Genomic DNA, 21,978 nt, shown 5'->3' on the forward strand with positions numbered 1-21,978 from the left:
TAAACACAGAGTGATAACTGTCTGAGGTGGTCACACACCTGCTGCAGTCCATAGCATAGTCCCCAGTATGAATGAAGTAAAATAAGTCAACCAAAGAGAAAGATGCTCCATGTAGCCCAAGGCATGCTGAGTGGGAGTGGTGGGGGGGTGGGTGGGAGGAGGCTGCGCTGGGTGACTCCCAAGACTCAGGCCTATTGACAAGTACCTCTGCCCCACCCCTCCCTCAAGGTCTCTATTTCCTTCTCCTGACTCAATGACCTGACAGGAGGTGCCCCTGCCCAGGCAGCTGGGTCTGTGCCTTCACCCCTTCTGTTGTTGAATGAGCCTGCCCTTCTATTGTAATTCGTAATTCTGGATCCCATGCCATCTGAATGGCCAGGGCAGTCCTTCTGGGGGGGGGGGGGGTGTCTGTGGCCCCAGGGCAGGGCACTGAGTGTCTGTTCCTCCTGAGCTCCCCATAGTCACTAACTTCTGCTTACCATTTGAGTCTCTCTCTCTCTCTCTCTCTCTCTCTCTCTCTCTCTCTCTCCATTTCCTTTTGCCATCCCCATTTTACACATGGGCTCCTGGAGGCTCAAGGAGGGTGCTGTGGTTTGGGTGAAGTTTGTCCCTGAGGATTCAGTTACTACGGTTTGGTCCCAAAGGTGATATTGTGAAAGGCGGGAGAATCTGTAAGAGGCAGGCCCAGGGAAAGGTGAGTAGGTCCTTGTAGGCCTTGCAGTGTGTAGCTTCCCACCAGGAGGGTGAGCCTAGCTGCCCAGGCCTCAGAATTAGCATGAACCTTCCCAAGAAAGCACCTTATGTAGGAGAACCCAGATGTCTGACTTGGCTCAGCTGACGGTGGTTCTATCCCTAAGGGTCCCCATGCAGCAACTGAGCCTACCTGCTCTCACTTCAGCAGAGTCCTGCTGAGCCTGACAGGGACCCATAATTACCCATAAGTCCAAGGCAGGAAGCCAGGCAGGTGTTACTCCTTCTGCTCTCCTGGATTTTGGGTGTCTGCTTTTGTTGGCCATTCCCCTGCTGTCCTCTCAGGAGGCCTTAACAGGGTTGTCCCCAAGAGAACCTTTACCCTGTGACCTCTGCCCCATTGTGAAACTGCTTATGTGGGTCTGACATTCCACAGGCCAGTCTCATGGGATTGACACCCACCCCCTGGAGCAAGCAGGGCCATTCTTCACTTATCTGTCATTGGTTCACACACAGAATCAGTCATAGTGGGCCAGGAAGTTTTAGGTGTTGGCCACACATGCTTGGAGCTGGGCTGGTCACTGCAAGCATCCTGTGAGGCTGCGACTTGGGTGTTACGTCTGCATCTATCCCTTGTGTCAGCCATCTGACTGTGACCTGGAGGTAGGTTCTGCAGTTCCCCAAACGTGATAGATAAGGTTGCAGTTTCTGAGATGAGCTAGGGGCAGAGGGGCATGCCCCAGGTGGAGGCCCAGGTACACCCTGGTCACATAGATGCTTCGGCTCCAGGAAGACTGTGTGCTGTGCGAAGGCGTGGAAAGACTGCACAGCCCCTGGTTATTCACTGGTGGGACATAGGACCTTGCCCCTGCATACTTCTCTGGCTCTGTGAGCTGACAGGTGGTATCAGCTTATTATACCTACTGTCCCACGTCACCACTCCTCTTTGGTGACAACCCTGCCTGCCTCTCAGAGACTCAGTGCTACAAAGCCTTCAGAAAATGATATAATCGGGAGTGCCAGCTCTGAGCAGGAGCCTGCTATAGTGTTGATATGGCTCTTTTCCCGTGTGCCCTGTCTGAAGGGTTCCATGCCCTTGTCCTGAGTCCTTGGTGGCCATGCGTGGCAATAGCTCTGGTTTATTATTTTCTGGGCCCAGTACTGTTCCTGGCTAGCCTTATGAAATGGTGGCTAGCCAGCCAGCCAGCCAAACCAAATCCTCTCTGCAGAAAAGGGACTCCGTTGTCCCTCCCTAGAGAGCTTGAGTCCTGCTCTGACTTCTCATTTCCTGCCCAGTGGCCAGGACTGCAGCTCAGGAGACTCTGAGCCTGCAGCCGGAATCCCAAACCTCTGGGACAGACAATCTAGGAGTGAGGCATGTCTGTAGTTGAGTCACCCCAGGTCCATTGGCGGGATGCCTTGGGCCTGGGCAAACACCTTTGGGTATGAGCATGGAGTGGGGGTGGCTGAGGGCAGAGCAGGATCACAGAACTGCCGCTTCCACCCCTGCATGCATTCAGGAACTTGCCTTACTGACTCTGACTCAGGCCTCATTCCAAGGCTGCCAGGACCAGGGAAAGCTGGATTCCTAACCCAGGCTTGCTGCAGGGTGGTGGGAGGAACTGGCATAGAGGAACAAGGCTGGTCCTAGGAAGCTGAGTGAGTGTAGGCGCCCTACTCAATGGCCATATTGTTTGGCGACTCAGAGGTGGGTAGGTTCTGGGACTCCACCTACAGGGACAAGCAGCTGACGGGCTAGGCTGGGTTTATGTTGACTCTTGATTTTTCTTTTTTTCTCTTGACTTCCTCCTTCAGGCTTTGGTTGACTAACCATGAGCTTCTGTCTCCGCACTGTGTTGGAAAGCCTGGAGGCCCCCAGCCCTTGACTTAGGACTAGATGCAGTTACTGGCCTTGCTTCCTCAGGGAGAAATGAGCCCTGAAAGGCGGCTTGTTCATGGCTGGCCGCAGGGTTCAGCTGTCCCCTATGTCTTAGAGTAATGTCAGCTTGAGTTTATTCCTGATTCTTCACTTATGTGCTGAATGGCTTTGGGGCAGCCCCGTACCTGCCAGACCTCGGGATCCTCATCTGTACAGCAGGGGTAAGAATGACTGCTCGCGACTTAAGGAATGTTTATAAAATGCTTAGCACAGCCCTGGTCAGTGATTCTGCCCTAATTTCTGGACCTCTTAAAGCCATTCAGCAGACACGTGTTAATCATACACAGCTAGCCCTCTGTGCCTATGGGTTCGACATCGTCTGTACCGAACATCTTCCCTTGTCAATGTTGCCTGAACAACACAAGAGAAGAACCATTCACCCAGCATGTCCATTGAATTAGGTGCTGTCACTCATTTAGAGTCTTTCAAGTACGTGGGAGGATGTGTGGGTTCCGTGTAGACACAATGCCATTCAGTAAGGGACTGGAGCATTGGGAGATTTCTATCCATTGGGTCCTGGCCAGATTCCCACAGACTGATGGACAATTGTATGAGGCCCAGGCTCTGCAAAAGGGTAACACCAACCAACTTTCACAAACATAAACTGCTTGTTCTGTGATCTAGTGACTGCAGTCACACTGAGACCTCAACTTGTTGACACTGCGAAGGGTCTTTTTCCAGACAGGGAAATCGAGGCTCAGGCAGAGAAAGGGTTAAGATAGTCTGTGGAATGTCAGTGGCACTTTGTGGGGCCATGTCCAGACCCCCTCATTGTGCTCAGGAGTTTCACATGATTGGTCAGCTGAGCTCCTAGTCTTGGCCGGTGTATGTGGTAGTGGCCTCAGGAAAGGCTAGGGGTGGAGTATTGAGGCCCAGAGTCCGGCAGGTCAGCAGGGTGGTGGCTTACCTCTGGACTGTCTGTGCCTCAGTTGTCTCTGGGGGGATGGTTAGGGCTGTGGCAGTGCCTGGTGGTGCTGCCTGAGTGCTGTAAAAGTTAATGTCTAAGCCCTGGACTGGCCAGGCCACTCTTATCTGGGCTGGGACATCCTGGCCTCTTATCTCCAAGTAAGCAGCCTGCTCAGTCCCTGTGTAGCTTGGAAGGGCCCAAGGATTAGAGCCAAGAGGCCGAGGGGCCTGGTCTCTTACTGACCCAGAGCCTGTGACTCAAGCTTCCTGTGGCTTCCTCCTTGAGGCAGAGGAAGGGGATGGATGCTCACTAGATCTCTCACAGAGCCCACCTAGCCCCCACCCCATCCTGGTTCTGGCTCTGCTACTTACTATTTACATGGACCTGACTCTGAGGTTCAGGTCTCTCCATATCTAAAATGTGAATAAAATATCACCTAATTTTGATCATAGAAGGTGACATTTATCAATACCTACCTACCATATATCAGGCATATGTGCTGGATCCCTGCTACAGTGAGCTCCACCCCATTATCTAAGAGGCCAGCCTCTGACAGGGAAGCCGCTGAAGAGCAATTGTCCATGCAGAGCATATGCTTAGGGGATGGCATCAGGGAGGCACTTCAGCTGGGTTAGGTGTCATGGGAGGGGAAGCTGGGATGGAATGGTACAGCGTGTGGAGGGCCTGTACACTTGGAACTTACTATGACTTAGCTGGCCAGCTGCTTGGGGTCAGCATTGAGTTGGGAAGGGGAGTGTGTGGTGGAGATGTAAGCATTTGCATTTCTGGGTCCCCCAGCCCTGCGCATGCACAGTTCCAGCTTCTTGGCATGCACAGCTCGGGGCAGCAGAGAGGATGCTGTCTGGGAAGCAGGGTATCTTTTAGAGTGACCCGTGGGTGCTAGGGTGTCCTGCCAATGATTAGATTGCCCAAGAATGTACAGTGAGGCAGGGATGGCCTCTCACTGTTCTCTCCCTGTTCTGTCATGGTCGCTGAAACAGCACCTGGTGCAGGGCCCAAGTCCCATGAATCGCCATTCCATTCATAAATGGCCAGAACAGTGGAGCCCAGAGGCCCCAGAGCCTGCCTCGTGACAGCTGTTTAGCCTAACCAAGGGCAGTGTGGTCCACAGTGGTCTCCAGTTTCCTTGGCCTTCAGCCACACAAGGAAGCTAGTGACTCCAGGCTGTTGTCACATCCCCCATCAGGCGCCCTCAAGCAGAGGTCGCCAAGGCAACAGGGATCTCCTAGGTACTGAGGAAGGAGACCAGCTGTGCTGGGGACAAGCCTCCAGCAAGAGGGGCCAGGGACAGTAAGGGCCTTGCTAGAATTACCACTCCCATCCCTGTGTGGGGAGGCTGGCCTTTGCTTGTTTGTGTTTTGTCTTACTTTCTTGGCGTATGTGTGAGGGTGTGTTTGCGTTTCTGTGCACATGCTTACTAAGGCCAGAGGTCAGCTTTGGGTATCTTTCTCTACCCCGCCCTCTACTCACATACCTTATTTTTTGAGACAAGGTCTCTCCCTAACTTGGAGCTCACTGATTCTTCTAGACCAACTAAACAGCAAACCCCACAGATCCTCCATCTCCCCAGTGCCCAGTCTGGGATTATAAGCGTTCATCACTACACCCAGTTTTTTGTCTGGGTGCTGGGGATCCGAACTTCTCTCTGTTTTTGTACAGCATGCAAATTACTGACTGAGCCATCTCTCTGTACCTCCTTGTTTTTTCAAAACTTTACTTATTTATTTGAGGAAGAGACATTACATGAGAGCTGCCCTCTTAACAAAATTTTAAGTGTAGACTATACATTGCTGGGGCTGGAGAGATGGCTCAGTGGTTAAGAGCACTGGCTGTTCTTCCAGGTTCTATTCCCAGCATCCACATGGCAGCTCACAGCTGTCTCTAACTCCAGTTCCAGGGAATCTGACACCCTTACAGATACACGTGCAGGCAAAAGCACCAGTGCACATAAAATAAAAATAAGTAAGCTGAAAAAAAGAATATACATTGCTGTTGATTATTACTACAGTGTGGACAGCAGGCTCCAGGGCCACTCAGCTTGAGTAACTGGAGTTTTGTGTCCATTTAGTAGTAGCCCTCTGTCTACAGCTGGGCGGCTGGTTCTGCTCTGGGATCTGTTTGTCAGTGCTGGGTCCCTGGCATAAATGAGTCTGCAGTGTCTGTCTTTCTGATACTGGCTTCTCTCTTAGGGTAACATCCTCCAGGTACATGCCTGTCTTCTGCCTTACTGCAGACTTTTCTTCTTTGTGTGACGTACTCCGTGTGTGTCACCCATCTGGCATGGACACATAGCTTGCTTCCACACCTTGCCTTTTTGGGACCCTGGTTCCAATCCTTCTTTGCCAGGGAGGGGGGATGTGTTTGTTTTTTTGAGACAGGGTTTCTCTGTGTAACAGCCCTGGCTGGCCTCGAACTCAGAGATTTGCCTGCCTCTGCCTCCTGAGTGCTGGGATTAAAGGCCTGCACCACCACACCTGGTTCCAGTCCTTTTAGATAAATGCCCAGGTGTTGGATAGCTGGATCCTGTGTTCCATTTTGGATCTTGTGAGAAACGCCACGATGGCCTTGAGCTCAATCTTCGGCCTCAGCCTCTTGAATTCTGATTACCACACGACTCCACGCTGTGTTCTGTAGCAGCAGCTCCACATTGTGTCCCCTTGACAGCACTGATAGCGTTGTCTCTGATAACAGCAGTCTGACAGGCTGGCTTTCTTTTTTGTTGTTGTTGTTGGTTTCTTTTTTTTTGTTTTTTTTGTTTTTTTCCCCCGAGACAGGGTTTCTCTGTGTAGCTTTGTGCCTTTCCTGGATCTCGCTCTGTAAACCAGGCTGGCCTTGAACTCACAAAGATCCGCCTGCCTCTGCCTCCTGAGTGCTGGGATTAAAGGTGTGCGCCACCACCACTGGGCAGGCGGGCTTTCTTGGTGTTTAACACGTTTGCCCTGACACTTGTCTTTAGAGACATGTCCGTTCTGTCCTAGCCAGTCTTGGTGGGGAGGCTGGAGTATCTTTTGCTGCTGGCTTCTAGGGACTCGTCTGGAGATGGGCCTGTTAGGAAGTGGTGGTGGTTGGAGGTGTGTCCCTGGGCTGCAGGCCACCTTTCACCGTGTGTCCTCTGCTCCACAGAAGCGTTTGCATTGGACGGGCCCATCTGCTCATTTCTGGTCACAGCACCTATATGTCTGGTGTCATTTCTATGAAGTCACCGCCAAGACCAGTGTCATGAAGCTTCTATTGCTTCTCTCAGACCCTTTACAGTTTCTGCTTATAGCCAACTTTTCTTCAAATTTCCATTACTGTTTATGTATAGTAAGAGTCTGCTTCTCTCTCTTCTTGCAGGTGTCCAGTTTTACACACCCCAACTCTGATATCCTTGCTGAAAGTCACTGGGCCATATATATGAGGGATTATTTCTGGGCTCACTGTTTTGTTCATCTTTACATTTTGTGCCATTGCCAGATTGTATCAATTTATGTAGCTTTGGAGTATGTTTTACAAGTGTAAGACTTCTGGATTCTTAACCTTTGAGCTGAGATCAAGTTCAGAAAGTGTGAGACTTCTAGTTGTGGTCTCTTTTTTCAAGGTTGTTTTGACTGCTGAGGACTCCTTAAAAATCCCTGTGAACTTGGGGCTGAGTTTTTCCATTTGTATAAAAGATTTGTTCGGACTGCTAGAGATTTCTGAGCCTGTGATGGCAGTGGGTGGTGAGCTTGTATAAGGCAGTGGGTAGTGAGTCTGTAGACGGCAGTGGGTGGTGTCCCAGTTTTTTTTTTTTTTTTAAAGATTTATTTATTTATTATGTGTACAATGTTCCACCTGCATGTATGAGTGCAAGCCAGAAGAGGGCACCAGATCTCATTACAGATGGTTGTGAGGCACCATGTGGTTGTTGGGAATTGAACTCAGAACCTTTGGAAGAGCAAGCAGTGCTCTTAACCTCTGAGCTGTCTCTCCAGCCCCTGGGGTGGTGTCCCATTTTAACAAGGTTAGGTTACAGTCAGTGAACCTGGATGTCTTTCCATTTCTCTTGTGTCATCTTTCCTTTCTTTCAGGGACATTCTGTGGTTTTCACATGATTTTGTTCGTTTGCTTGTTTGTTTGTTTTTGAGACAGGGTTTCTCTGTGTAGCTTTGGAGCCTGTTCTGGAACTTACTCTGTAGCCCAGGCTGGCTTCTAACTCACAGATATCCACCTGCCTCTGCCTCCATAGTGCTGAGGCTAAAGGCGTGCGCCACCACCGCCTGGCCACATGATTTTTATACCCTGCCAACTTAGATTTTCAGCTGTGAGGTTTGCTGTGTTGAGGCGGTGTTCCCCACCACTGTGTTTCCACCTTTGGCCTCCAGGGAGGGTCATCTGAGGCCCTCTAGCACATGGTCACTCTGGGCTGATGAAGCCATGTTCTTCACCATGCATGCTGAATGTCTCTCACAAAGCTGTCTAGTCTGACCAGAGCCTTTGGTGCATCACTGAACCAACCACGTGTTATTTCTCCCTGCATTCTGTTTATACAAAGTAGTACATTAATGGATTATCGTATGCTGAACCATCCTTGCATTCATAGAGTAAATCCTGCTAGGCTGAGGTCTAATCCCACCTGTAATTGGCTGATAATTTGCTCCATCTTGAGGATTTTTGCATCAACATTCACCAAAGACTCTGGTCTGTAGTAGTGTATTTGCATATAACCTACAGTCTCTAAACTCACAAACCCCAATACTGTGTGTGCAACTGCTGGGTAAATAGTTGTTACACTGTATTGTTTAGGGAACAGTGATAAGAAAAATGACCATTACAGACATGTTTATTCCTCATATTTTTCAGCCCAAAGGTTGGTGGATTCCATGAATGCCAGCCAGTAGATTAGAGGACAAACTTGGTTACTGTTGGTTTTTGGTCTTGTTTTTTTCCTAGTTAAACTCCATGTAGCTGTGTGAAAGCCCTGGGTGATGATAATCCAAGTCCCCTCCAGTCCTGTGCTGCTGAAAAGCCAAGGCTAATCCCTGAATTCCTAGAGGCTACAAAAACCCAGTGAGGCATGAGACTCCAGCCAGAGCCAAGGAGGCTAACTGAACTCTGAGCTTCCCAGCAGCCAAGGCAAAATACAGATAAAAAGGAAGCACAGGAGTCCTGAACTCTTGAACTCTGAAGAGGAACAAAGCCAGACTCTCAGAGTGCACAGCTTTCCCAGGGATGGCCTCAGAAGGCTGAGTGTGGAGGGCCCTTGTGTATGAGTGTTGTGCAAGGGAGGTTGAGGTAGGAGGCACAGGGACCGCCTAGGCCTGGCGACCTCTCGTAGTGGCTTGTGATAACCCCAAGGGTGCCAACAGTTTGTGGTTCTGGGAAATCCTATGTTTATGGGCAGCCATGGTCCCCGAGGGGCAGTTGCTGATTTGCTCGAGGCGTCGGAGAGGTGTAACAGTGGTGTGGTGTTCCTGCTGGACCTTCCAGCCAGGGGTTGCTTAGTGTCCCGATGACGTTGGTGGCAGAGCTCAGTGCCATTTGACAGATGAGGAAAACTGAGACTTGGGGAGGTTCCCAATCACAGTCCCTTAATGGAGTACCGGGGGGGGGGGGCTGTTACCTTTCCTTTTTTGATGATACCTGGCAGAGAAGGGGGGTGTCCGGCCCTGATACTGTGCACAGCATGGCAGTCTGGGCCTGTTGGTTTCCAGGCGGTAACTCCTTCAATCCTTGCGAAAGATCTAGAAGCCAGTAGTCGCCTGTGTTACGGGGAACTGGCAAGTGGCTTGAGGCTGTTCTGTTGGTGGCTTGAGGGGAGAGAAGCCCTGCAGAGGCTTCTGGGGGCGTAGGGGGTCGGCCTGCCTGCTGGCAGACATTGCCCTGTTTTGATCTTTCTGGGTGAGAAGAAGAGGATGGTGGCCTGGTTTTGTTTCCTGTTGCTGCCGTTAAAACACCCTGACCAAAGCAATTTCGAGGAGAAAGGGTTTTTCCAGCTCATGATTCCAGGTTACAGTTCGTCGCTGCAGGAAGTTAAAGCAACGGAACAGCCAAGTTAGGAGCAGAGCAGAGTGAGCACATGCAGGCTGTGTTCAACGTTTTTTCTCCACTCTTGCACAGTGCAGTGGCCAAGCCCAGGGATGGTGCTGCCCACGTCAGTTAACACCGTCAAGACAGCCCTCCATGGACACGTCCACAGGCCCCCTGATCTAGAAGTCCCTCACTGAGTCCCTTTTCCCATGTGATTTCCAATGTGATGTGTCAAGCGGTAACTTGACATATATCACATATAGCTTTCATGGAGTCTCAAAAACAAACACAGCCGGGCGGTGGTGGCGCACGCCTTTAATCCCAGCACTTGGGAGGCAGAGGCAGGCCGATCTCTGTGAGTGCATGGCCTGCCTGGTCTACAGAGCGAGTTCCAGGTCAGCCAGAGGTATAGAGTGAGACCATGTCTGAAAACAAATAAAATAAAACAGATCCCAAGCTCCATGGAAGGGTCACGGTAGCAGCTTATATTGGCTGAGCCCTGACCAGGGGGACCAACTTGGTGTTCCTGGGAGGGTGGGGTATGCCACTCACCTGACCATCTTACCTGCTGTCCCTGCCTGGTGACTAGGATTTTTGTCTCTTCTATCACTGCTCTAGGGTTGATTTTCCCAGTGGTTGATAGGAGCCCCTGGGTCTCTTGTGGAGCCAGGAAGGATTACCTGCAGGGTGCTATGCAATTTTCTGATGCCTGGGAGGAGAGAGAGTGAGTGGGTGAGTGGGTGACTGAGTGAGTGGGTGAGTGAGTGTGTGGGTGAGTGAGTGAATGGGTGAGTGTGGTGATTTTCCTTCCCTGGTATACCGGATGTGCAGGTGAATACTTCCTTGAGCCGTTATTGTCAGATTAGAGAGGTCAGTTTGCTGTTGATGCAGTGGCAGGGTGAGCTAGCTGTCTCAGACCACACGCTCCCTTCCTGTGGGCAGCGGTGTGCAAGCAGACACATGCCCTTTCTCTGTGGCATGTGGTGGGGCTGGTGGGGTCAACTGTCTGCTGCTCCTAAGACCTGGTATCTCTCATGTGGCTGGCCCCACTCACAGCCCCACTTGACATTCCAGGACTGCTCACCCTTTGATGCAGTCTGGCCTTATTTGGCCTGTGGGTCCCTGCATCCCATCCTGGCTCATCCCTCAATACAACCCAGTGGTTGGCCACAGTTGTGGGCAAGAACTGCAGGATTCCCTTTAGAGCTAAGGAGATGAGTCCAGAGAGTTGAAGGCACCCTAAGGAGCTGTGGCTGTCACCAAAGCCCTTTCTCACTCCATCCTCATCTTTACATCACCTGGAAGCCTCCAGAATAGTGGTTCTCAAGTTCTCAACTTATGGGTCGCACCTCTTTGGAAGTCAGATGACCCTTTCACGGGGGTCGCCTAAGACCATTGGAAAACACAGATATTTATATTACGATTCATAACAGTAGCAAAATTACAGTTATGAAGTAGCAACAAAAGTAATTTTATGTTTGGGGGTCACCACAACATGAGGAACCATGTTAAAGATCACAGCATTAGGAAGGTTGAGAAGCCCTGCTCTAGAAGGACAGACCGGCACCCATCATAGTCCTGCAGTGCCTTCTCCGTTTGGAGAGCTGGTTGGCACCACCTTGGGATGGCTGAATGTAGCTTTCCTGTTTAGAGGGACCCAGCTTCCTTGTCAGCCCGTGATCCTGGCTCTGTCCCTGCTGAGTCACATCACAGGGACTGGAGCTGGAAGCTGGAAGGTGTCCATAGAGTATCCATGATAGTGGATAGGAAGAGATCACCTGTGTACTATCCTTCAGTCCCCTGCACTAGCTGCTGCTGGTTTTCCTCTGGCATGCCACCTGTTAAGTGTACATTTAGGTCTGAGTGCTGGATGGATGGATGAATGAACGGATGGATGGATGGATGGATGGATGGATGGATGGATGGATGGATGAGTGGATGGATGGATGAGTGGATAGGTGGGTGGATAGGTGGATAGATAGTTGGGTGGATGGATGGACAAATGTCCTGGGGGTTAGAAAACCTGCTGTCCAGTCTAGGATCTGGTACCAGTCTTTATGGCCTTGGTGGGACACACTTCTTTCTGGGCCTCTAACTGTACTGAGCTGATTCCCCAGCCCCCAAGCCCTGATATTCTGATGGTCTGAGTCAGCTAGAGCAGGGCACTGGTAGGTGGCTTTGGCACAGGATTCTGTGAGGCTATGCCCACCCTGGATTGGTAAGGAGGTTCTCTAAGGCCCTTGGCCTCAGAGCATAGGAAGTGGGATGGTGGAGGAAGCAGGGTTGAGTCTGGGCGGGCTGGAGGGACGTGTAAGACAGCAGGCCTGGCTGCTGAAGCTGCTGCTGAAGCTTTGGGTTTTGTGGCAACTTGGCTTTTCTTTTCTGGAAAGATGAAGTGCCCATGGCATCCTCTGTGGGTATCAGAGGCTCTGCGAGGGTGGGATGGCAGGGAGGATATGGGCAGATGGATGCATCTCAGGCAGCGGGGTAGAGTGGGGCAGACTCTGAGGCACAGGGCCCCTGCTCATTGCTGCCTTTGTATTTCCTACAGATCATGATTGAGTTCTGCCCTGGGGGCGCTGTGGATGCCATCATGCTGGGTAAGTCTTTTTTTTTATTATTATTATTAAATTTAATTTGTATTTAATTATTCAATTATTTTAATTATTATTGGGCCTTTGCATAAACATGTTGAGTTTATTACTGATGATATGAAAACAAAGGTTCCTGATTTTAGAGACTTACTATGAAATTTTCCTAAAAATATGGAATGCATCACAAATTTGCGTGTCATCCTTGCGCAGGGGCCATGCTAATCTTCTCTGTATCGTTCCAATTTTAGTATATGTGCTACCGAAGCATGGGTAAGTCTTTCTTTAGCTGCTAGGTATGCAGGACTTGCCCTGAGCCCTGTATGTACTCCTGGCCAGTCTGTCTAGTCCCTCCTCCCCTCTAGCTCCCTGCCCCTTTTCGGGGTATGGAGAGAGCACTAGCCTTTCACTGGAAGATTCAAGATGCTGTGTGTCTTTATATCGGCTGTTTACCCTTTGGAGCCTTCTTGATTATGAGAATGTTTGATGCCTTCCACATGGTGCTGAGTGGGACACCCAAGTGTCTTAGTCTGTTACTGCTGCTCTCACAGAACACCTGCAGCTGGATGAGTTATCAAGAACAGATATTGCTGGGCAATGGTGGCACACACCTTTAATCCCAGCACTCGGGAGGCAGAGCAGGTGGATCTCTGTGAGTTCGAGGCCAGCCTGGTCTACAGAGTGAGTTCTAGGACAGCCAGGGCTACACAGAGAAACCCTGTCTTGAAAAACCAACCAACCAAACAAGCAAACAAGAACAGATACTGCCAGGCGGTGGTGGCGCACGCCTTTAATCCCAGCACTTGGGAGGCAGAGCCAGGTGGATCTCTGTGAGTTCGAGGCCAGCCTGGTCTCCAAATCGAGTTCCAGGAAAGGCGCAAAGCTACACAGAGAAACCCTGTCTCGAAAAACCAAAAAAACAAAACAAAACAAAACAAAACAAAACAAAACAAACCAGATACTGATGCGGCTCATGCTTCTGGGGCTGGGAAGTCCAAAAGCAAGGCAGGTGTCCCGGCAAGGCAGCGAGAGAAACAGAAGGGCATCATTGGAGCCCATGTCCATGAGAACAAACCTACCTCTTCAACAGCATTAGCCCCTTCGTTAGGGAGAGACAGTGATCTCCCAGCAGCCCTATGTAAGTGCTCAGGAGGAAGGCTATCAGGTCTCAATGTCCTTGGCAAGGCTGGCTGATATCGATGCTAATAAAATGTTGTACCTTAGTTTTGTTCCTACCTGCTCCAACAAAATGCCGGAGGCTGGGTTCTGTAGAGAAGAGAGGTTTGTGAAGCTCTGTTCTGGAAGCTGAAAGTTGACCATGGAGAGGGATGGGGGTTCCACGGGCCTTTTGGTGGCTGGGGTCACGATGGGGAGAGAACATGCAAAAGACATGGTATGGGAGAAGGGGGGAAGGAAGTCAGAGCTTAAGGGGGAAGCCTCCTTGTTTCATCTGTCTGTCTTTCTATTTATTTGTTTGTTTGTTGAGATAGGGTCTCACTATGTAGCCCAAGCTGGCCTAGAACTCACTATATAGACTAGGTTGACTTTGAACTCACAGAGATCCTCTCACCTCTTACTGGGGAGCGCTGGGATTAAAGTGTGTGCCACCGTGGCCAGCCCCTTGCTCTTTTTATAACATCTGGCTCCAGCAAGTACCACCTGAGACCAGGCTTATTCCTTCTGATAGTGGGGCTCCTTTGACCTAATGACCCTGACTTAGGCCCTGCCTCATAAAGGCTCTACCAACTGCACACTCCCATACCAGAGACCAGCACATGAGCCTGTGGGGGACAACATCAAGCCTACCCCAAACCCCAAACCAGAGTGCTTTGTGATTGGTCCCTGCATGCCTAAGATACAGCTCATTTACCTTTGGTTGTAAATCTGGAAATATTACCTTTGTTTATTCATGTTGTGTGGTGTGTATGTGTGTATATGTGTGTGGTGGGTGTGGGTGTGGCTGTATGTGTGTATGTGTGTATATGTGTTTATGTGGTGTGTATGTGGTGTGCTTAACTAATTCTGATGGTCTTGCTCCCACCCCAAGCTGGACCTTCATTTGTGTACCATCTTTCCAGCTCCTTGAGGGATACTTTTAAGTGTAAACCCAATTGCATGCCTGCCCACCCAGACCCACCTATGGATTCCATATTGAACCCAGTAGTGTGCAGCCATCACAGAAAGGACACACAATCCTATTCTATCAGGCCCTGCTGGCCTCCAGCCTCTGCCACCTTCCCTGACATACAGCCTGACTTGATATTCATATCATATTGTGTCTTCAGAGCAGCCTCCAAAACCATGAGCCCTTTCTGTATCAGTTACCACAGCAAAATGAACCAACATGCTCTGAGTCCTACCACACTGCTCTACATCTCAGTGTGCTGTTTGTGAACCTAAATTCTGAAGCATTGGGTCTGTAAAGTGACCTTCAGCAAGGATCCACTCTGCTCCTTGGTGACCACTTCTGTGCACTAGGGAGAACAGCGGTGTTGGCCCCATGGAAGTGTTGTGGGGACAAGATTGTCTCTGAGCCCACAGACTCCTGGAGATGCTCCCCACTGCTGGCCTGGTGTAGGATCAGGTGACAACCTAGAAAGGGCCTGGTGCTGGCCTGGTGAGTGCTACTCAGTGACAGAGTGCTCCTCTTTTCCAGAGCTAGACCGAGGCCTCACCGAGCCCCAGATTCAGGTCGTATGCCGCCAGATGCTGGAGGCGCTTGACTTCCTGCATGGCAAGAGGATCATCCACCGCGACCTGAAAGCCGGCAATGTGCTCATGACCCTTGAGGGGGACATCAGGCTGGGTAAGAAGGGCTTCTGGGTGAGGGCTTGAGGGGCAAGAGATGACTAACTGCAAGTGTCCTGGCTGGTGGTGCCATCCGGCCTTTGCAGCAGGAGGGGGCCTCGGCCTCGGCCTCGTAATGAGTATGGGGTGCTCACTCCCACAGCCACCACTACAGCCTCCAAGGTTCCAACAGTGGGGCGTGTGTGTGTGTGTGTGTGTGTGTGTGTGTAGCCACAGGCTGTTCTAGTACTTTTCAACCACGCTCAGGGAACATTTGGCAGCATGGAGACAACCGGAGGTGAAGGTGTTGCTTGAACCTTGTGGGGTGCTGGCCAGCACCGTGCAGTATATGCAGTAGCCCATGATGCCAGAGCTTGGCCCTAGCTTCCAGTTTGACAAACTCAAATGGGAAAGACCCTGTATCTAAGCACTTTTACCCACTCAGCCATCTTGCTGTTTCCCCCTGAATATTGTCAATACATATTGGTTGAATCCACGGACACACCCATGAGTGTGATGGGACACACAGCTGGCGAGAACAAAGCCAGGTCTACCCCAGACTTGGAATTCTTTGGGGCCCTCTTACTACCCTCATATCTTTATGCAACTCAGAGTGTCCTGGAGAAGTGCTTGGCTGTTCCTTCTCCCAGGAAAGGGTGTAGGAGATGACACCTGTCCCACATGCCATGTGTGAGAAGAATAAGAGAGTTGCAGAGTGGAGGAGCCAGACTCAGACGGGCCTGGTTCAAATCCTGGCTCTGCCACTTCTGTTGTGTGGTCTGAAGATGAGTATTAGCCGTTAAGACCCCAGCTTTCGTTAGCAGTGTGGGTACAAAAGTGGATCCTCCTGGAAGGGTTATGGTGGCTGTAAGGGTAATGTGACAGTACTGTCACATTGGGCAGGTGCTGGGCACCTGCTCCTGCCTTGTGATGAATATTTTGCGGCTGTCTCGGGTTTCCTTCCTCTGAGGTTCTCTCTGTTGTCAGTCCGGCATGGCTCCAGCTGCCCCATTCTGGACTGACAGTTGGATTTGTGCAGAGAGAAAATCGGCAGCCTTAGGATATTGGGTATTGGCAGGGTGTGGCCCTGGAACTAAAGGATCTGCATTGTCCCAGAAGAGTCAGGTCCCCTACTACTTTTGAGCCTGGTTTCCCACACTCAGGGCTGTGGACTGGGGGTGAGTTAATGCAGATCCCACCCTGTTGGCCCCGCACAGCTGAGAGGCCAGCAGACATGTGACCGTTGTCCTGCTAACTGCTGTGAGATGAGGGTCTCCGTTCTCCACATTCTCCACATCCCTGCATGCCTCGCCCAGGTGCCCCTTGGGGAAGATGAGGCAAATCCTGCAACTTCCAGGGTCTTTCAAGTGCCAGGAAGAAGTGCTAACTGTCCAGTGGTCCAGATGCCCTGTCCAAGACTAGAGCAGTTAGAAGATGGTAACAGTCGGGTCCATCATTCCCAACGCTCCTTCAGTCTGGTTACTTAAGGGTCCTGACTCAGAAAGGCCCCCTGCTGTGCTGGAGACCTGCCTAATGGCCCCAGCCGAGCCAGTTACTTCTCACCCCTTTCTTAACCTCAACCCAGCATCCCTGACTCCTGCTCCAGCAGATTGGGGTCCTGGGTCTTTACTGTCTAGTATCCCCTCCCTACTTTTCCATAAGAATACACCCAAGATCCTGAGGGTGTAAAACACCAGGTAGCACCAAACCTCCTGTAGACTAGGTTTCTCCTATACACACACCTGCAGCCAAGTTTCATTCAGGAATTAGACATCAGCAACAAGAAATGATACAGCAGGGGTTATCACGGGGTTATTGTAACAAAGGTTACATGAGCGTAGTCTGTCTTAGTCAGGGTTAACATGCAATGATGAAACACCAGGACCAAGCAACTTGGGGAGGAAAGGGTTTATTTGGCTCACACTTCCATAGTGCTGTTCATCATGGAAAGAAGTCAGGGTAGGAACTCAAACAGGGCAGGAGCCTGGAGGCAGGAGCTGATGCAGAGGCCATGGAAGGGTGCTGCTTACTGACTTGCTCCCCATGGCTTGCTCAGCCCACTTTCTTATAGAACCCAGGACCACTAGCCCAGGGACGACATCATCTACAGTGGAACGGACCCTCACCAGTCAATCACCAATTCAGGAAATGTGACCAGGCCTCAAACTCAGAGATCCACCTGCCTCTGCCTCCCCAAATGCCTCTGTGGAGGCATTTGCTGTGGGATAATGCTTTTGTACACTGGTTTAATAAAGTTTAAATTTTATTAAAATGTAATAAAACAGGAAGTATAGGTGGGGTGAGCAGACTAAAGGAATGCTGGGAAGAGGAAGAGCAGAGTCAGGAGTCACCAGCCAGACACAGAGGAAGCAAGATGTGTAGGCAGAACTGAGAAAAGGTACCAAGCCATGAGGCTAAACATAAATAAGAGTTATGGATTAATTTAAGTGTAAGAGCTAGTCAGTATTAAGCCTGAGCTAATGGCCAAGCAGTTATAAATAATATTAAGCCTCTGTGTGATTATTTTATAAAAGCTGCAGAACTGTAGGTAAGAGATTTGTCCCAATCGCAGGCCAGGCAGGACACAGGAAACTTCTGACTATGGGCATTTTTCTCAATGGAGATTCCCTCCTTACAGATAACTCTAGCTTGTGTCAAGTTGACATAAAACTAGCCAGCACATGGTCTCCCTCCCTCCCTCCCTCCCTCCCTCCCTCTGAGCAAGGCTGATAATGTTTTGGGCTGACCATGAGTAACAACCAAAGTACACAAAGCTGAGTTGCCATCAGTGGCACAGTAACTGCTGCACTGTGGGCCAGTGTTGAGTACCTGGGAGCTCACCTCATCCTCCAAGGCCACCGACTGCATTTTACAGAGGAGGACTGTGTAGCTTAGAGAGGTCAATTCTCTTACCCAGTTTCACACAGCTGGCAAGGGGGGCAGCGAGGTTCCAATCAAAGCATCTGGCTGCAGAGCTGACATACAAGCCACTCCCCTCTCGTAGACTCTTTCGGGGCATGTGGAAAATGTGCCATCTCCCGTGTGTGAAGTCAGACCCAATGCTTGTCTCCTAGGACCAAATGGAGGGCGGGGGAGAGGCAGCTAGGAGTATGTGGTTGGTTGGAGCCACACACAGCACTGCTAGGCCTCCCTGGTCCCTGCCTTTGCAGGGAACCCCAATCTTGAAAGATTCTGACAAGATCTAGTTCAACATTTCCCACCATCACCTGTACGATAAACTAGAAACCATTGGAGGTTTCAAGGTCAGTTATGCTGGTGAAGGGCTCTGATTGGCTCAGCTTCTAATCAGTCTCTGGCATGGAGTGAGGGGGGTGGGCAATATGGAAGTCCTCCTTTCTTTCAGTGTTACTGTAGTAGGCAAGATGGCCTTTTCAGAGGAAGAGAGGATTTGGCCAGAGAAACAAGCATTGTTCTCAGCCTGTGAGAATCATGTAGGAGTGAGGGTACAGAGCAGGACGCAAGCACAGAAGACTGTGTTTGCAGTTTGTGGGGATGTGGGGAGAAGAGAGATAAAGAAGGCAACACCATGGAGCTGGAGATAAGGAGAAGCCTGTGAGCAAACGGGCTTTGTCAAGACGTCACTTGTAGTTGCCCCCAAACCTACAGAAAACAAAGTAGAAAACTTGCCGGGCAGTGGTGGCACATACCTTTACTCCCAGCACTTGGGAGGCAGAGGCAGGTGGATCTCTATGAGTTCGAGGCCAGCCTGGGCTACAGAGTGAGATCCAGGACAGGCTCCAAAGCTACACAGAGAAACCCTGTCTCAGACAACCAAAAAAAAAAAAAAAAAAAAAAGTAGAAAACTTGTCACAGCAGAGTAGTCCTTCCAGTTTCCTGGCTGGCTAACAAAGGCTCCATTTAACAGATGAAGAAATTGAGGCCCGGAGGAGTGACACAGTGTGCCTGTCATCACGTTAGCATCTTGTCACCTCCCTGCCTGGTACTGTGGCTGCCAAAACACCCCCTAGGGGGCAGGCCATTCTGTAATTAGGAGACACCTCCGCTAATGAAGCCAGCCAGGCCACTGGCTATGTGCATCCCTGTCCAGGATCCAGAGGAAGGTGGCCCTTGGGAGCGCTGGGCAGGGCAGGAGCCTCCACAGTTTCCATTTCTCACCCCTGGTCCAGCAGGCCACAGCCTTGCTCCTCTAGGCTTGCTTCCCTGATAGCCCCGTGAGGGACCTGGCTACTGTCATGTGGTGTTTTAGATGGGATAGTTTTCACCGTGCAGTGTGGCAGGAGCCTTCAGGTTCCAGGTGACTGTGCGGAATTGTTAGGATGTCACCCCAGCCCTTCCGGGCACCTAATCCCCTCCACACTTTCTGGTTTCTGGTGGGAAACTGCTGTGTTTTGTATCTGTATTGATCCTCTAGGGTCAAAGCAACCAGAACATTTCTACTTAACTGTTTTCGTGTGTGTGTGTGTGTGTGTGTGTGTGTGTGTGTGTGTGTGTGTGTGTAATGGTTTTATCCTCAAGAGAAGATAATATTTACATGTGTATAAAAAGTACTTCAAATTTTTAGGAGTGGTGGAACTTGCCTTTAATCTCAAAACTCTAGATTTAGAGGCAGGCAGTGTTAGAAGCTAGCCTGGTCTACATAGCAAGTTACAGGCCAGCCAGGGCTACATAGTGAGATCTCAAAGAAAGAGATGGGGGTGGAGCCAGGGAGAGGGGAGTGTTTATGAACCTCAAGGTATTCATCATAACACCTCTGCTAGTGAGAAGTCAGAAATGACCTGTGTTTGAACCCAGGAGAGCTGATATCTATGTGATTTTGTTCTGTTTTATATTGGTGTGGTGCTGGGGCTCCAGCCCAGGGCATGCCGAGCTTAGCATGCTGGGTAGAGGGAAGCACTTTCACTCAGCTGTCTCCTTTGGCCCTAGACTGTCTTTTTAAATATATGTATGTTTTTTGTTTGTTTGGTTTTGTTTTGTCTTTCCAGACAGGGTTTCTCTGTGTAGTTTTGGAGCCTTTCCTGGAACTCACTTGGTAGCCCAGGCTGGCCTCGAACTCACAGAGATCCGCCTGCCTCTGCCTCCCGAGTGCTGGGATTAAAGGCGTGTGCCACCACTGCCTAGCTCTATGTATGATTTTTATTTTTAGCTGAAACACTTGTGGAGTGCAGGGCGATGTGGTCAGATAGTGATTGCCATGGCCATCACCCCAGATGCTCAGTGTTTCTTAGAAGAACATTTTCAATTGATTTGATTTTGTGGCAGTTGGTTATTGTCAACAGTAATCCCTGCCTTAGAGCATCAGAGGCTCCACCGCCTACCCACTCTTACCCCTCCTCCCTCCTGGCTCCTCCCACCCCATCCCCCACTTCTGGGAGATCGTCATATGAGTGGGACTGTGCAGATTTTGTCTTTCTGTGCTTGGCAGGATGTTCTTGTCTGGTTTTTAAAGTTAGACGGTACTGGCCTGTTTTGCCGCATCCTCCAGTGTTGCTCACAGGCATCATTATTTCATACGCATGCAGAACAGGTTACCCATGTTAGCTCTGGGCTGCATATTAAATGTGTCATATCATGTTTCCAGCCAGCCAGTCATCCCAGGAGGTGCGTGCCAGCTCCTGGAGCTCCATACTGGAGGGAGTTGCTGGGCTGTGAGGTCTCCTTTAGCTCACAAGTACTTCAGCTCCTTCCTTCCTGCTCCAGCCGTGTATACCCCTAGGCAGAGCGTGAAGACTCCTTACCACATCCTGTGTTTTACATAAGAGAAAGTCCCCCAATAATGCTGCTAGATGTGTTTCTGTTCTCTAAACAGCGAAAACAGGGCACTCCATCAAAAATGTTTTAAAGAATAAAATTGTGTAAAGAAAAACAATTAATAGACCAAGGTCCTCTGTGCTCTGTCCCCTCTTAAACCCCACCTTTGGGGAGGTGACTGCTGTGAGTTTGGGGTGCAGCTGAGTTTGGGGAGGCTGGTACATGTAATGTACAAATGTTCTTTAAATGCAGCTGGAATCAGGTTGCATGTGCTGTCTGTCTCAGAGTGTTGCAGGTGAGCTGCTGGTCTGGGACATCCAGGCAGAGCCTTGCTCCTTGTTTGAGGCTGCATGCTATTTCATAGCTGAGGAGCTGCAGAGCTTGCCTCCAGACTCCAGCAATGAGTTCAGCTGCTCCAGCTTGTCAGTCTTCTGAGTGATGCTTCTGGAAACATCTGTCCGTATTCTAAATCTGGTTAGTAGACATCTGTAGCCAGGACCTGGATGACTGCCAAAGGTATACAGTGGGCCTCCAAGATGGCTTTCTGGTACAGGTGTCCTTTTGCTGCCTAGCCTGGTGATCTGAGTTCTTTCCCCAGAACCTGCATGGTAGACAGAGAGAACCGACTCCTGCAAGTTTGTTCTCTGGTCTCCACGTGCACACTTGTGACACTACCTCCCCTCACAGCCCAAGCCAAAAATAGTAAAATTAATAATGAATTTGGGGCAGGAGAGATGGCTCAATGGTTAAGAATACCTACTGCTCTTGCAGAGGACCTGGATTCAGTTCCCAGCTCCCACATGGTTGCTCACAAGCACCTGCAACTCCAGTTCCAGGGGGGTCTTTCTCTCACTCCAGAGACTCCAGGCATGCAGGGGTGCACACACATACATGCAGGCAAACATTCACACACACACACACACACACACACACACACACACACACAAATAATAAAGCCGAATATCCAGCAGTCCCTGCTTATCAGTGGGGGAGACACTGCAAGACCCACAGTGGGTGCCTGCCAGTGCAGGTGGTTCAGAACCCTCTACATATGTTTTTCCCTGTCCATATATGGTGAAAAGGTTTAGTTTGTAAATTAGACCTGTTAGAGAGTAACAACAACATTTGGTGGTAAAATATCACTATAATAATGTACTATACTGAATGCCATTGAAGACTTATGACTTACTTCTAGATGTTATGTGTGATAGTTCCAGACTGGAATTGACAGCAGGTAACCAAAACCATGGAAAGCCAAGCTATGTGTGCTGGGAGGGGGTATGTGAACAGACTTTCCAGCAAAGTTTGTGTGCTCCCTTAGCTGT

At 50.2% G+C, this 21,978-nt stretch overlaps 1 protein-coding gene and 1 non-coding gene across 2 annotated transcripts in view; one reads left to right on the forward strand and one right to left on the reverse strand.

Annotated features, from left to right (window-relative positions):
* The window catches only part of Stk10 (serine/threonine kinase 10), a 94,904-nt gene that overhangs the window by 32,599 nt on the left and 40,327 nt on the right, over positions 1-21,978 (forward strand). The window contains exons 3-4 of the mRNA XM_036197327.1: positions 12,097-12,145; positions 14,793-14,942. Coding sequence (XP_036053220.1) covers positions 12,097-12,145; positions 14,793-14,942 — 199 coding nt within the window. The remainder of the gene's footprint in view (positions 1-12,096; positions 12,146-14,792; positions 14,943-21,978) is intronic.
* On the reverse strand, positions 12,305-12,407 carry LOC118590583. Its single transcript, XR_004945850.1, has one exon. It is a non-coding gene; the product is annotated as a U6 spliceosomal RNA (small nuclear RNA).

The sequence above is a fragment of the Onychomys torridus genome, chromosome 8 (assembly GCF_903995425.1).
Source record: "Onychomys torridus chromosome 8, mOncTor1.1, whole genome shotgun sequence".
Lineage (NCBI taxonomy): Eukaryota > Metazoa > Chordata > Mammalia > Rodentia > Cricetidae > Onychomys > Onychomys torridus.